Raw genomic sequence first — 15,122 nt, forward strand, 5'->3', positions numbered from 1 at the left:
TGCCTACACTCCCCCAGCTGAGAGACCGAGTCGGCCTTCCCACCGCTGCGTGCCGTGCGAGGATCCTACCAATGAAAGATAAGGACTTGTGTACATGGCAAGCTGCACATTTTCCACCTCCATCATTCCTCCAGCCCCGCGGCCAAAGTCTGCGGACCCCCGAATTCGCTGTCGTCCAATCCTTTTCCGGGAAGTTGTGCTGCAACAGCATCCCTCAAGTGCATCCACAGAAGACTGTTCCTGACTCCATTTTTGTTTGCATTTCGGGCAATCCTTCCGCAGTCCGGCCTTGATACTTCTTCTGTCGTCCTCGCGGCTGCATATCTGTCTGGTCTACCTCGTAGATGAGATCGCCTCGTGCCGCTAAATTGTGATTGGTATCTCGACTGCCGAAGGACCAGATGTGGTGTGATCTCTGATGTACACAGTCCTCGTAATCTTTCACTGGCAGAACCGATACGGATGCCGAGTGTTCATCGACAGCAATCTAGCAGCTAGTCCTGGTCAATGCTTCTCACGGACTTCTGTTCTTCCTCGGGACAGTGTCGTTGACCGAATCCTCCGTCGCATCGCCCTAGTTGGCGACAATCGGGAGGACGAGAAGTCGGGTAGGACACCTCCAATTAAGTGCCTAATTGGGTAATCGAGGGAGACTGCGAGTTGGATCAAGGCTCAAGGGGACAAAGTTTAATACCAATGCCAAGAATAGGCCAAGCCTTCAAAGTCACGTGTAAGAATATCCCATGTTACCAGACCGCGTCTGCACGCGTTCTCTTTCTTCCATTGTCACCACCAGTTCAATCAGACCATGACTCTCTTACCCTATATCTTGTATCTACCTGTGCATCCCTCTTCTCAACAACGCCGACGTATCCTGTACAGTCTTTAGGGTGCGCTCCACAATAGGAGCAAGCTCTATGTGTCTCACTCCCAATGGCCTCATGCCCCAAGTTAACCCGCTAATGAATGCCTGGCTACTGAACATCTCGGCCACTTACAATGCAAGCAAATCAATGTATCTCTTACTCCTTTTTCTTTGCCTCTAGTCCCATCCTCTTGTGATCTCATTGAGCGGCTGTCACCACTCCAAGGTTTGAGACAAGCTGGAAATTCGCGAACACTTCTCCAAAGAAGGCGAGTCGGCTACCCCATCAAGGGCATCGCACAAGGCTTCGGCTTCCGTGTCAATCTCGGCTGTGCCTGTCACCCTGATCGCTGGCTGCAGCTTCCTCTTGGCCATCTTCTCGTTCCGTTGATGCTGAGCGAGAATGGCAAACAAGTCAATCGTGCGACCTATGCCGTCGATCAGCAATCGTGTAGCGTGTACCTGGGAGACATCACTCACCTCCGCATTGATATGCAAAATATGGGGATCTCGTTGCGCTCTTGTTTTCGTCTGGGCTCGATAAATGCAGGAGTTCTTGCTCCAGCATCCACTTCGACTTCTCCAGCACCTTTGCCGGAGCTGTGTGTCCCTGTTTGAGGTAAAAGTCGCAGCGCACAACGACCTCTGAGCTTGATCGTGGTAGAAGCACCATGGTGCACCACAAATCATCGTCGAGTTCCTTGATGATGCTCAAGGGACCGAGTAGTCTGACCACTTTGGATTTGGACTTGCGAATTGCAGAAAGCCATTCAAACGGGCTCTGCGCCCATTGAGCCTGGTTGGAGAACTCATTTGCTGATCGGTGTCAGAGTTTGGACGCTGATGGATTTCCAAATTGACTTACCGATGTCTTTCCAGTTCGTTGGACAGGTCACCTCCTTTCCATCCACCCACGAGCAGCTCCCCAGATCCACGTGGGATTTCACATTATTGAAAGGAAGATTCAGCGTACTTGCGTCGAAATTGACAAACACCAAGCCTTCTCTCGTCGTGATCAACTTGATCTCGAACAGTCCATTGTCTTCAGGTACGAATCCGGGCGATTCATCGAATTTTGGTGCCTTGACCAAGGCGCCTGTGTCATCGTACTGCCAGCCGTGGTATTTGCACGAAAACCGCGTCGAGGAGCCACATGATTTGCGCACCACGGTATATGCTCGATGCCGGCAGACGTTGTGGAAGGCCCGGAGTCTCAAGTCTTTGCCCAGGACGACAAAGAACGAGATACCGGCGACGTCGTATGCATGATAGTCACCGGGCTTGTCGAATCTGCTGCGGTGACACACAAAGAGCCATGTCTTGAGATCAGTCAGTTTTCCCGTTCGCACCAGCGACCTTTGTTCGCGAGACAAAGTGAAGTAGACTACCGCCTACCTTGCTAAAGAAAGCTCTTTTCTCCAACTGAAAGATGTCGTCATCCGACATATTCTCCTGCTTTAGACTGCCCTTCTCAGCCTGGTCAAGACTTGAACCAGGGGCAAAGGATTTGCGGTCATCATGGACGAGATTGAACAGGAGACGTCCGACAAGGTAAACAATGCAAGCACCGGCAGAAAGATAAACAGGCAATGGAGAAAACACGGAGCCAAACTGGCTCTCGACTGGGTTTACGGCCATGCTAGAAGGGTTCTTCTGGGGCCAGTATTGATATATTTTTGATATTGGGTTTTTTGTTTCAACAAGAAAGGGTCAATCACGATTTATGAATACGATACGAACGAGACCTGGGTGGCCCCGGATTGCCCGTGTTAGCCAAGGGGAAGCATTTTCAACAGTTGGTAATGGAGGATGCGATGCCCGAGAAGCTACTGGAAAAGGGCGGCCAATGACCTTGATTGACTCTGGTCGATTGTACCCCATTACAACGCTCGGATCCGACACTAATTATATTCTCACTCGTCAGTTTTAAGTCGCCCATGATATCAAAGCTGACGCACTCTATGGTCCACGGGTCACAGGGGGGGAAAAACCGCGCCATAACTCAACTGGGTAATACGATCCCGGCGCAACAATCACATCCCCTCGACAGGGTTTTGACTTCTGCGGAAGTATCTACTCGAACCGCAACGACCAAACAAGTTCTAGACCCAACCCAACCAGTGACGAGTTGGCACATGTGCAAATCGTTCAGCCCAGGGATTGCGATGAATAATGCCGATCCGCCTTTTGCGGGCACTTCTGTCCACGGCTTGCGCGAATAGGGGCCACTGGTGGATCAACAAGTCACAGACTCACGGCTCCATCGCTCGGTCGGTATTTGAATGCCTCTTTTGGAACTCATTGTAAGGGTCGGCATCATGCGGGATCTTATGATAACGTCGTGCTTGGGTAAAAATACAAACGTCGACGTCGACGACTACTACTGAAACGTCTGCTGGCAATTCTTGAAACTTTGAAACAATCTCCATGAATTCAGCAATGGACGCGACAAAAACACTGCCCGCGTCGTGGTACATTTCACAGAATCTCTTGTCGCTCGAACAACGGGCCATCTTCCACAAAGCCTGGTACTTTGTCGGAGCTGTCCCTCGGTTTGCGGTGGAGCGGGAAGTCGAGTACGAGTTCGCAGGGGTGTCCATCGTCGTCCACCACGATGGAAACGAGAACTTTGAGGTGAAGAGGAAATCCGATGTATGCTCGTGGCCCACGTCCATTTTTATTGTTTGAATCTTTTGTAATTTTCTCTCTCTCTCTTTCTCATCTTCCAGGGCGTCCTTTTGAGACACCGCTTGACTCCCACGGGTCTCCTGTTCACTACTATCGACCACGCCGCGCCGCCGTTTGAGCAATGGTTTCCTTCATCCCTGCTCGAGCTGCTGTCGAAATACAACTTCCGCCGCCTGCCGCACCGTCGCTCCATCAAATACCCCGGCCGCTTCAACTGGAAAACCATGGTCGATGGATACCAAGAATGCCTGCACTGCCAATACACGCACCGCAGCTTCAGCGTCAAGTACCCACCCACCTTTTACGAGGTGCACAACCACGGCACGTACAGCCGGCACATTGCCGACCCGCAGAAGCCCAACGACGGTCTGTTCCTGTTCTTCTTCCCCGTCTGCACCCTGAACCTGTACGGCGGCGGCATGAGCAGTTTCCGCGTCTGCCCCGGCGAAAAGGTGGGCGAGACGCGCATGGAGTTTGACTATTACTTTGACGACGGCAAGGGCGGCACCGAAGGGTTTGAGGATTATTTCAAGTTTGTGAGGAAGGTGGCCCTGGAGGACTTTGAGCTGTGCGAGGTCGCTCAGAGTAATCTGGAGCGAGGCGTTTACTCGCAAGGAGTGTTGAACCAGGCCAAGGAGAGTGGTGTTTTGCGTGAGTCTTTCCTACCCTCCGTTCCCTTGCATGATCTCTCCTTCGCAACTCTTGGATGACCACCTGGCTATACGTTGCCACGGCTCGCAATACCTCTCTTGCTGGACCCAACATGGCATGGCACGTGTTGTTGGCACACATTGACTGACAGCCACCGTGACTTTTGCAGATTACCAACAGCTGGCGCGGAAGATGGTGGTTGAAAAGTTCAAGGAGGAGGAGGCCGAGAAAAATGCTCTCACGCCAGCAAGTAGCCGGGCCAGTGGTGTCGGCTATGTCGGTGGTCAAGAAGACGTGTCCGTCTCAGCTTGATGTTGATGTTGATATTGCGCCATGTTGGTCTTGCATAGAACAAACAATCCCTTTTCGCTCGCTCTCTGACGGCCCCTTGTTCTCTATGGCTGATTGGTTTACCCGGGTGAGACGCACTTGACGGCTCATCGCTATTCTTTGTTTCATATCTCTCGATCATCCACCACCAACCACCATCAGTGATATCAGTGACATCAGTGACATGAGTGATCAGTGCTCGCCCAACCTCTCTAGCTAGCTAGCTTTTTTCCTTGCCTACTTCGGCTTTGCTGCCACTCTTCTCCTCCTCCTCCTCGAGCTTGTCCAGCTGCCTCAAGATAAAAGCTATCGTAGCATCCCGTGCCTTTTCCAGTTGCTTCAGCTTTGTCAGTGGCATGTCGCTGTATCCGATTTTCTGGGGAGCGGCTGGCGAGGAGGGCGTTGAAGATTGTTGTTGTCGTTGTTGTGGCTGTGACGACGGTGCTGCTGGTGCCCCTGCGTTCTCTGTCGTGGTCGTGGTCGTGGTCGTGGACGTCGACGTCGAGGTTGTTATGGCTTTGGTCTTGTCGGCCAACAGGCCTCGCAGGACGACGATGCTGCGGTCCCGCTCGGCGAGCTGGTCGGCGAGTCGTGCCTTGATGGCTGCTTCTGCTTCTGCCTCCTCGCCATCTCCAGCGTCATCACCGCCACCAACGCCGTCATTATCGGGAAGAAGTCTCTGCCTCTTGGATCCCGATCCCACACCACCGCCGCCACCACCACCACCACCAAGGCTATCGCGCCATTTCCGCACCGCCTCGCGCGCCACGTCCTCGATGTGCGTGAACCTCACGGGGCCCAATAACACACCACCATACCACCTGGCGACGACGACGACGCCCTCGACGTCCAGGTCGGCCAGGAGCCGCTCGAGCCGCTTGCCCGCGTACTTTTCGCCGTCGTCCTCCGAGCCCGTCGTGTAGATGGGCCTTCCTCCCGCGGTGGCGCCGGCGCCGGCGCCGGGTGTGTTGTATGTAGATGTAGATGTAGATGTTGTGGTTGTGGTGAAGAGAGTCTGCTGGCTCGACCGCCGCCGCCACGCGACGATGCGGTGGCTCGCGCTCGCAAACGCCGGGTGTGCTTGCAGCCGTTTGACCGTTGCCGTCAACGATAGCGATGGCGGCTTCGTCCCACTCCCGCTCCCGGATCCAGTTCCGGACGGCTTCGCAAACACCCCCGGCGCGGCGTGAAAGTGCGCCACGAACGTGGACTGGCGGTCGTGGATCGGCGAGGAGATGAAGACCCGGTCGTCATCACTCCCCTCGACGCTTCTGCTGGCGGGTTTGTCTCTTGATGCGTTCGCGGTCGCGGCCGCCGCAGCAATGAGATCTTCTACGTCGTCGGCGGTGGGTGATGGCGAGGCCGGGCGTTTCTTCGTCGTTGTTGTCGGTGTGGATGACATTGACGACGTGTAGGCTACGCTACATGATTTTATGTAGGTTCTTAATGTGCGAGCTGGTGGAGGTGGTAGGTAGATAGTGAGGGAGTTCGAGTACGAGTGACAGGTGGATATTTGGGTGAGTTGAAGCGTTGGCACTTCGCTAGCCGACAACATCAACGGATTCTTGCGGTCCAAGGAATTAATCAATCCACACAATCACACCATCTCCCACAATTATTGGCTGCTTTTGTCTTCACGAATTATAAACCCTACAACCACTTCAATACTGTACCATTGAGGTGTTGATGAGAAACAGAACGCACGCATCAAGAAAGAGACTACAATAGAAACCTTCATTCAATGATTTGATTGGATTTCTTGTTGATTGCGAAGGCTATCAGAAAACCCATAAACATAGTCCTTCCGTATTAACGACAATGCAGCACCCGAGAAAAGAATTATACTTGTTACAGTCTCAGCGAAACTGAACGCAATGCTTGCGAACCGAAGGAATCCCGCTGTTGTAGAGCTCTCCCATGAGCCCTTCCCATAAACATAACCCAATAAACTCCTAAACTCCGTAATGCAGTGACCTTTGACCATCACGGACTTGTTGAAAGAGAAAATGAAAAGTCGTTATAGACGGGAGCGTATAATTCGTGATGCCGTTGATCCATTCGTCGTAGCCCAAGAGATATCGAGGGGGTTTTGATTCAAATGAGTAATTAGTGGCGGTTTTCAACCAAATGAACTCGGCGCACAGTGTTGGATCTCTGTCTCTTTGTGCGTGGACGAGTCAATGCGGGTTTCATCTGTGACATGGCGCGAGATGATGATGTTCGGTCAAGCCGTTTGGTGAGGTTGCTCATGTTGGCTCCGCCAACTTCGAGCATGTCTTCCCATTCGAGTTCTTCGTCTTCGTCGGATGCAAGTGCACTCTCAGTGTTTCCATTGGCGTCGAACTCGCAGGGTTTTTCGATCTTGCGGGGGAAAGTGGTGAATGGTTCTTGGATTTCGCTGATGGAGGTCAAATGATTCATTGATGTCATGCTGGTATGGTAGGAAGAAGTCCGGCTTGGTCTTCGGCTGCCCTTTACATCGATGTCCGACATAGGGCTGGCCATACTTGATTTGGAGAAGCTGGAATCGCGGCGGAAGGTGATTGAGCCTTCTCTGAAAGAGCTTGCTGCGCTCGAGATGGTAGAAGCGGAAAATCCGCGGGTGATTTTGGTGCCGGTGACGGGGTCAAGATATTCTGAGGCCACGGCAGACTCGAGGCCAGTGGTGGAGCTGCGTGAGCTTGCAAAGCTGGTGGTTCGGGCGTGGTGGGTTCTGTACTCGTCCCAGATGCCTGAATCCAGGCCGGCAGGAGGCAGTGAGCCCAAGTGACCGACGATTATGTCGCTCATGTCGTAAAGGTGTTTGTGAAGGTGTTCCAATTGCCACTCTGGTGAGGCATTGACGGCTCGGCGATATTTTCCGAAGCCCGTCATTTCAGGCATGGGAGGAAGTGGGTGAATTTTGGTGTCCCAGAAGCTGTCAGCGCTGTAGTTCCGCTTCAACTCCTCTTGACTGAGGGATCGAGCAGTGATGTCTGGTGGACCAGATGGTGATCTGCGAGGTGTGACATGGTTCACAGCGGGAGTTGAGCAAGAACGCTCGTAGTTGGGTCTTTGTGAAGTGCGCAGGACACCTTCACGTGGCTTGCGTGCTTCTTCAGGGATGGCTGCACTCCAGAGTGATGAAGGTCCTGAAGTCACTGTCAGGCCCTGGGTAACGCGTTTGATGGCAAAACAACGAAATTGGACTTACTGCTGAGACATTGTGGTAGTGGCTCAGGGGCAACCTCAGTGATGAGTTTGAGAGCTGCTTCAGCCTCCTTGTACTTCTTTTCGAGCTTCTTGTGCTCGCTTCTCTCCGCGACGGCTAATTAACGCAAAGGTCAGCGCAAGTCAAGCAATGCTAGACACATAGTGAGAAGACGCTTACCACGGCCGACAATCAATCTGGTGATTTTCTCCCAAGCAATCATTCTGGCAACTCTGCTGGAGTGAGTTTGACACGGGTGAGCTGCAGGTGAGAGGTGTGATTGTGTCTGTCTGTTTGTGTCGAAAGGTCTGATTCTCAAAAGAAGGGTATCTTGGAGGACTTGATGTTGGAAATCAGATGTGTGATGAGAGAGGTTTGATGTGAAAATCTCGACAGAGGCTGGGTCGCTTATAGCAGGTGAAGCAGAGGTGGACGCGAGGAAAAAGTTTGGTGGTGAATTTGATATTGCAAGTGACTTGCCACCTGATTGTCGTCGACGGCTCGAATAGCAGTGTCAATGGTACAGTGCAGGGACATTACCCGGTACGTGAAATCCAAAGTGATGCAAAAGTCAAATGTGTCGCGTCTATTCATGCCAAACCTAGGGACTGCGGGTGTTGATGTGAAGAGTGAAGTGAACGTAAAGGGGACTGGCAGACAGAATCCACCTGCGCCCATTGAATTTGGCTGTACCAGTTCCAGTCGCAGCCGCAGTTGCAGTCCGTCGTGAAGATCCTGAAGTGCAGACTTTTTTCTTCCCCCTAGCCTCTGGTCTTCAATGCGTTCCAGCTGATGGAGTTCCTCACGCGACTCCAGTATTTGTATTTCCGCCTTGTTGTCCACTGCCACTGCTTGCCACTGATACCAACGCGGCCGACCCAACCCAGCCTCCAATGGACCCAGACAAGTCTTGCCTACCCACGGGCGACAACCATCATCATCACACTGTTGCAGAGCAGCACAATGTTCAGTGGCTGTCAGCAGACTGTCAACAGTCTTAAGCATTTATCGGAGACTTTGATATAAACAGGGGGAAAACAATTGATCTCAGAATCTCAACACCGCCAGTTTGATTGGCACAAAGACCATAAGAGATGGAAACAACAAGAACAAAGAAACAAGTCTGGGGAAGGATACTTGCTCCCTAAGTACTGCGTGGACCGTCCTAAGGCTAGGGCATGCTTGTCCTTCACAAACGGTGCAACGTGTCGCACAGGTTGCAGCCAGAGGCGATTGACGGCTCGTAATTCCTGTCTCGTTGGTCATCAGCTTTCTTTGTCTGAAAGAACGTGTAGAGGCTCGTGTACGTACCAGCCACATCCATCTCGCTAGCATGGTTGAGATTCCAATGCTTCCCTAGCTCACAAGTGCCGGCAGGGAAATCCGGCCGGCTCTCAACGACGACCATCAAGAATCACACCGACTTCTCGAAGAGGGTACATCATGTTCTCCTGAAGAGGTGCCAGGTTGCATCGTATGCGATATCACTCCTGATCCCCCCAGAGCCGACGTCGGGAGCAGGAACTTCACCCTAGAAGAATCCAGATGGTGGCTGACTGATTGACCTCGCTTATCCTTTTGGGTTGTTTGTGTCACCTAGGCAACTCAAACACAAGATCATCCCTGAATGGCCAGGCAGTACCAGGGCACCTGATCCTCGCAGAATAGGACGGAAGCAAGCAGCTTCTCAGATCGATCTTGGAGTCGGCCGATCGTTGACATGCCCGAGAATCAAAACATGCTTTCGTGAGATCCGATCTTGTCCAAAGATGCAGAGCGCCTGACATTCTGAGACAGCGGCCGTGCTGTTTGCTGCAAGAGGCATCGTTTTCAAGCCGACTACATTGAGGTCACCTGTGATTGAGGTAACACATCACGAAATCCAAGTTCAAAACATGCACGAGCAAAGAAGACCTAAGTCTGCGTCCACGAAGGATATCCCAGATTCAGAGGTGCCATAGCCGTGATGGATGCAGAGATTTATGGTTGAGCTGACTGCACATATCCGTCGGGCGTTGCTCCCGTTGGTCCCTGCACGACCTTGAGCCTGCCTAGCCTGCTAGTGGTTGTCGACGTGCTGAGGCTGGCAAACGAAACGTTGACAGGTGTGACGGCTGTTGAAGAATGCCAGTCTGCCCGCAAATCATGGAGCCCCCACCCACCACACACAAGGCACAGCTACTCCGGAAGGCGGAAGCGCTGGAATGGAACGGAACGCTGCTGGCGACACGAAGCAAACACATTTATTCTTATCAGCACGCACGCCTCCAGCCGAAATAGTACGGACTCACCTACACAGATCGACCGCATCAACCCTCTGGATGTCTGATCCAAAGCTCCCGCTGACGCACGTTGCGTCTAGCTTCCTGGGGTGCCTGAAGAGGTTAAGAGAAGGGAATGTCTCCGCCCCCATCCACCGTCCCCTTTTATTATCAGCGGCTTAGACTTTGGTGGCACAGGCCAACACACCTTGGCGCTCCGACTCCCGATATCAACAGAAAAAAAATTGAACCAAAAAAGGAAAGGTAGAGGAGCGCCTCCACGAGCTGACGGCGGTGAAGAAGTTTGATATAACCCACCTCCTGTCTCCTGAATCAACGAACTCCAGTTCGAGGTTGTTGTATCAGACCGTCGTCCTGGTCAGGAAACAAGATCAGCAGTTTCTGTCAAGAACAGATTACGAACCATGGCAACGTACGTTCCTCCTTCCTGGGTTCTGTTCAGTTCGCACAGCATGATAGCACGACATTTTTGTGTGGCCTTGTCTTGTTTAGCCATTCAGGTGTCATGGGATACTTTTCCTTGATATGTATATCATTGTCATCTTAACCACACTTTGCCTGTCGAATTGACCTTACTTTGTATTCCGTTGTTTGGTAGTGAAGAAGAACTTTGGTTGACCCAACAATTTTTGCGCAACTTTTTGTTCTGAGAAAGGGACAAAGGGGAATGAAATGGTTGACAAAATACTTACACCCTTGAATAGCAATATTCACTACCATCCTACGCCTTTGACGCCTTCCATTAGGGCAGGGCTCCTCAAGCAATCTGGTCTGACGATCTGGCTCACCGGTCTGTCGGCCTCTGGCAAATCCACTATCGCCGTTGCCCTGGAACAAGCCCTGATCCGCAAGCCGTACAATAAAAACGCCTATCGTCTGGACGGCGACAATATCCGCTTCGGGCTCAACAAGGACTTGGGATTCTCCCCGAAGGACCGCGAAGAGAACATCCGCCGCATCGCCGAGGTTGCCAAGCTGTTTGCCGACTCGTGCACCATCGCCATCACCAGCTTCATCTCACCCTACCGCGCAGACCGCGACCTCGCGCGCAAGCTGCACGAGGCCGAGCGCCCCGGCGGCGAACCGGGTGTGCCCTTTGTCGAGGTGTGGATCGACGTCCCCGTCGAAGTCGCCGAGCAGCGCGACCCCAAGGGCCTGTACAAGAAGGCGCGCGAGGGCAAGATCCCCGAGTTCACGGGTGTCACGGCCCCGTACGAGGAGCCGCTGAACCCGGAGGTGCACATCCGAAGCGACAAGACCTCTGTTGAAGATAGCGTCAAGATCATCGTCAAGTACCTCGAGGACAAGGGCTACTTGAGCACCCCACCCGCCGTTGATGACGATGAGTGAGATTGCCGTTGCCATCTCGGCGAGGAAGAGACTTGCGCCACAACGACACGGGCATTTCCTAGAGATCAGAGTTTTTGGAGATAGAGAACGAACTGGACGTGATGGCGTCAAAATGAGCCGACAACCGACAAGGAAGTGAGGCGGATGGCTAGGCTGGGATGAGTGGGTGAATGAACGAGCGAACCAGCCCTGGATTTCTTTTACTGTAGAAGAAGAATTTTGGAAATAAAACGCCTTTTTGAGGACTTGCAGATTTTGTATTCAAGATCTCTAAAGGACGGGGACAGATCACAATGCATCTCCTCCTCCTTTGTTCGTCGTTCGTAGTTAGTTGGCCTCGCTGTGTTTTCTATCTCTTTGTTCTTGTTCGGAGAGCACAGAGAGAGAGGCAAACAGTCTATCGTTCGTTCATTCATTAATTTATACCAGAATATCGAATTTTCTCACCCTCTTTTTTTTTCCTTTCCAGGATCTGTCTGCAATGTGCGCGTGTTCTGACATGTCGTCGTTTGTGATTGTCTGTCTGTCTCTGTATGTCTAACTGAGTATGGACCTGGGTGTTGCATGCATGCATGTGTGTATGTACGTATATAGATATGTACACGCAGGTGGTACATAGGGTAGGTAGATATGTCGGTAAATTGTCTATCCTCCCTTGGCCTTTTCTTTGTAATCTGTACTCTGTACTCTGTGCCCATGATAGAAAACAACCACCCTCCCAACTCTTCTTTCTCCTTTTCCGGGTGTGTTTCTCTGTTTACTTCTCGCCAGACCCGCCACCGGGAGCAGCAGTGCGGCCACCACTACCACTGTGACCTCGTGGACTCCTCCCCTCGACGCCCTTGCCCCATTCCCCGGCTTTCTTCCCCCACCGCATCATGCCCCACGCGTGTTCCCAGCCAAACTTTGGAGGCGGATCCGCGTGGCGACGGTACGGCGAGGCGTCATGTCGGAACATGGCCTCACGCTTGGGGTTTGTGTCCGCATTGTTATCCGGTGAAGCTGGGCCTGGATGATCGCGACCAGGTGGTTGGGAAGGAGAATGTGAGTGGTCTCTAAGGGGATGGTTCGTGGGTGTGTCTGCCGCCGATGGTTGTGCTGTGGTGGTGGAGGTGGGTTCCCAGAATCGCCCAGAGCTGTGGATGGGCCGCCACCACGCAGGCGCCGATACGGCATCCAGGTCCTCTATCTCTCTCAGAGAGGTATCCTTCGGTGCATGGTCGTCGCCATGGTAATCATCATGACCATTCACCCCCCGAGCCACGGGCAGTCGTTCATCCCACCATTTCCGACCACACATCTCCCACAGACGACTGCGCGCACGCTTGTACGCGAAGCGCTCGTCCTCGCCGGTCAAGGCGGACGTGCTGGTGAAATCTGGACCCGTGGTAGCCCTTCCGACGTCCCAGCGCGAGGTGCTGGAGTCCGAGATCCCGTGGCCCCTCCCGTTGCCGTACGTGGGACCGAAATCGGCGTCTTCGTCGGCCAGCACGGTTCGAACGTTGGGGTTGTGCAGGGACGGGGTGAAGGACGGGAAAGGCATTGGAGAGTGCGTGTCATTCGCCCCGGTGTAGGACGAGATATTGGGCCGGAACGGGGCGGTCGAGTCTTGGTATATCTCGGAGAAGGACTCGGAGGTGATGGACGCGGTGCTGTCTCCATCATCTTCATCGCCCTCGGCATTGCTCGCAGCCCCCGTCCCTACTCTTCTGACCTTGGTCTCCGGGAAGAACAACTTGTCCGGCGGGGCGGCAGCTTGGATCAACAGCCGGCATCTCGCCTCGTACAGCGCGTCGAGCAGGGTGATGAACCTGCGGGCCTCGTTCTTTTGCGCCAGCGTGAGCACGGGCACGTCGGTGAGGATTATCGTGTGAAACGTTGAGCAGAGCGAGACATAGTCCGCAGGACCTAGGTACGTGGCGCAGAGGGCTGAAAAGGTGGATTTGAGGACTCCTTTCCGCGTGCAGGGCAGCTCGAGGTGACGGCCGTAGATTGTCAGCGTGATGGGGTTCCACGTCGCCGATGGGTTGAGGAGGCGGAGATCCCTTTCAAAGGCTTCGTCGGATACCGTGGAGGAGGAGAGGTCGATGTGGTAGTGCGTTGGTGTGTCGGATGACAAGGTCGTGGATTCTGTCAGAGCCTTCACGCTCGAGACAGAGGTGCTCCTGGTCGAGGGATTTGTACTCTCTACCATGTCGTCAAGAAGTTTTTCGGCTTCGACTTCGGCTGCCACGGCATCATAGACTTCTGGGTCCAAGGCACCCTCGGCCACAGTTAGGTCATCCTCGTCCCCTTCCCGCCTATAGTCCTTCTCGCCCTCCATCTCCCACACCTCGCACCGTGCGCGCAGCACTTCCAGAAACAGTCCAAAATCCGTCTTCGCGGCCCTCTCACCTTCACTCTCGCGAGACATACCCCAGCCCAGCCCGAAGAACCCCCCGGCCACACCCCCGGGGGTGGCGGTTCGGCGCAGGTCTCCAAACTCGATGCCCGCGGCCTTGCTCAACTCCTCGGGCATGCGGTTGGAGGAGGCGACCAGGACACCCCCGAGGTGGAAGAAGGCGGTGAAGAAGCCGTTGATCAGCTTTGAGGCCGCGCGGTCGGGCATCTGGAACTCGTCGAGGAACAGGATGGGCGAGTCGCAGACGGTGTCCTTGGCCAGGCTGAGGATGACGTGTTCGTGATCCGAGACGACGTCGTCGCGGCCAAAAAGGCTCCTTCTCGTCGTCGACGAGGGACGGAGAAACTCGAGCCGCTCGATCCGCGCGACTTCAATGCGCCGGAAGATGTCGAGCATGAACGTGTTGAAGTGCCAGCGGCGTTTCTTCCGCGACGGAAGGCTGTCATACAAAAGGTCGAGGAGCATCGACTTGCCCCGGCCGACCTCGCCGTAGAGGAGCATGCCCAGCGGAGAATCAATGGCGAGGGCAGAGTGGTGGAGCGGAGTGGTCCGGGTCAAGGCCAGCGTGGTGGACGGGAGTGAGTTGAAAGACACGAGCGACGACAAGATGCGGCCCGCCTTCGTCCAGCGACGGTCACTGCGGCCAACGTCGTCCTCGTCCTCGTTACCTTCGCGGTCACCATCGCGATCAGACGTTCCTCTCCCCTGCTGGGCACCATGTCGGTTCCCTTGCGTTTCGGTGGTGGATAACGACGATTTCCTCGCTTTCCTCGGCACACTCCGCCCAATCTTCTCCAGCCGATACCGGTACTCGATTTCCGGCGCGTAGTCCTTGAGGCGAAAGTACAGCTTCTGGAGCTGCAGTGCGAGGCGATGCTGCGCCGGGTCGGGCTTGATCTTCCTAGTTGCGACGAGGGTGCGATAGAGGATCAGGGGGTTGGTGATGCTGAGACTCAGATGTGGAGGGGTTGTCGGCATAAGGGTCAACTGTTCTCGCGAGCGGGGCAGAGGGCGAGTTTGAGCGGATCTGGTACATAGGGAGAGAGAGAGAGAGGATCAGGACATGTAGGAGGAAAACAAAGACTCAGCACCAAAGCCCACCCAGCTGACCCTGAAAGTGTGCAAAGTGTCTATTCTATGCCTTTTGTTCGTTGACATCGTTGAACTTCCGGATGTCCAAAACCCACAGACATTTTTCCCCAATCAACGTCATTGGTCTGTCTGCATCACCCAAATCTCGGCTTGACACTGAGGGGGAATTCATGGTGAATCTGCCTTGTATTTCACCGACCATATCGTACATATCCTTTTGGCCAGGCCAGCTCATGACAATCTTGTAGAATGTCGCAGAAATACGAGCAGCTT

At 53.7% G+C, this 15,122-nt stretch overlaps 6 protein-coding genes across 6 annotated transcripts; 2 read left to right on the top strand and 4 right to left on the bottom strand.

Moving 5' to 3' along the window:
- Positions 1–1,078: 1,078 nt before the first annotated feature.
- On the bottom strand, positions 1,079–2,503 carry AYO21_03424 (hypothetical protein; the record flags this gene model as incomplete). The annotated part of the gene is made up of 4 exons (XM_022653398.1): positions 1,079–1,293; positions 1,346–1,681; positions 1,731–2,184; positions 2,261–2,503. The coding sequence occupies 4 exons, from the start codon at positions 2,501–2,503 to the stop codon at positions 1,079–1,081; spliced, it is 1,248 nt and encodes a 415-aa protein (XP_022514208.1).
- An 801-nt stretch (positions 2,504–3,304) lies between these two features.
- Positions 3,305–4,516, top strand: AYO21_03425 (hypothetical protein; the record flags this gene model as incomplete). Its single annotated transcript, XM_022653399.1, has 3 exons — positions 3,305–3,517; positions 3,595–4,204; positions 4,356–4,516. 3 exons carry the CDS (start codon positions 3,305–3,307, stop codon positions 4,514–4,516), a joined length of 984 nt encoding a protein of 327 aa, XP_022514209.1.
- Positions 4,517–4,754: 238 nt separating this feature from the next.
- Positions 4,755–5,936, bottom strand: AYO21_03426 (hypothetical protein; the record flags this gene model as incomplete). Its single annotated transcript, XM_022653400.1, has 1 exon — positions 4,755–5,936. One exon carries the CDS (start codon positions 5,934–5,936, stop codon positions 4,755–4,757), a length of 1,182 nt encoding a protein of 393 aa, XP_022514210.1.
- Positions 5,937–6,640: 704 nt separating this feature from the next.
- Positions 6,641–7,947, bottom strand: AYO21_03427 (hypothetical protein; the record flags this gene model as incomplete). The annotated part of the gene is made up of 3 exons (XM_022653401.1): positions 6,641–7,665; positions 7,728–7,841; positions 7,905–7,947. The coding sequence occupies 3 exons, from the start codon at positions 7,945–7,947 to the stop codon at positions 6,641–6,643; spliced, it is 1,182 nt and encodes a 393-aa protein (XP_022514211.1).
- Positions 7,948–10,678: 2,731 nt separating this feature from the next.
- Positions 10,679–11,356, top strand: AYO21_03428 (adenylylsulfate kinase; the record flags this gene model as incomplete). Its single annotated transcript, XM_022653402.1, has 1 exon — positions 10,679–11,356. One exon carries the CDS (start codon positions 10,679–10,681, stop codon positions 11,354–11,356), a length of 678 nt encoding a protein of 225 aa, XP_022514212.1.
- Positions 11,357–12,113: 757 nt separating this feature from the next.
- On the bottom strand, positions 12,114–14,735 carry AYO21_03429 (hypothetical protein; the record flags this gene model as incomplete). Its single annotated transcript, XM_022653403.1, has 1 exon — positions 12,114–14,735. The coding sequence occupies one exon, from the start codon at positions 14,733–14,735 to the stop codon at positions 12,114–12,116; it is 2,622 nt and encodes an 873-aa protein (XP_022514213.1).
- Between the last annotated feature and the right edge of the window lie 387 nt (positions 14,736–15,122).

Source organism: Fonsecaea monophora (assembly GCF_001642475.1).
Source record: "Fonsecaea monophora strain CBS 269.37 chromosome Unknown Scaff17, whole genome shotgun sequence".
NCBI lineage: Eukaryota > Fungi > Ascomycota > Eurotiomycetes > Chaetothyriales > Herpotrichiellaceae > Fonsecaea > Fonsecaea monophora.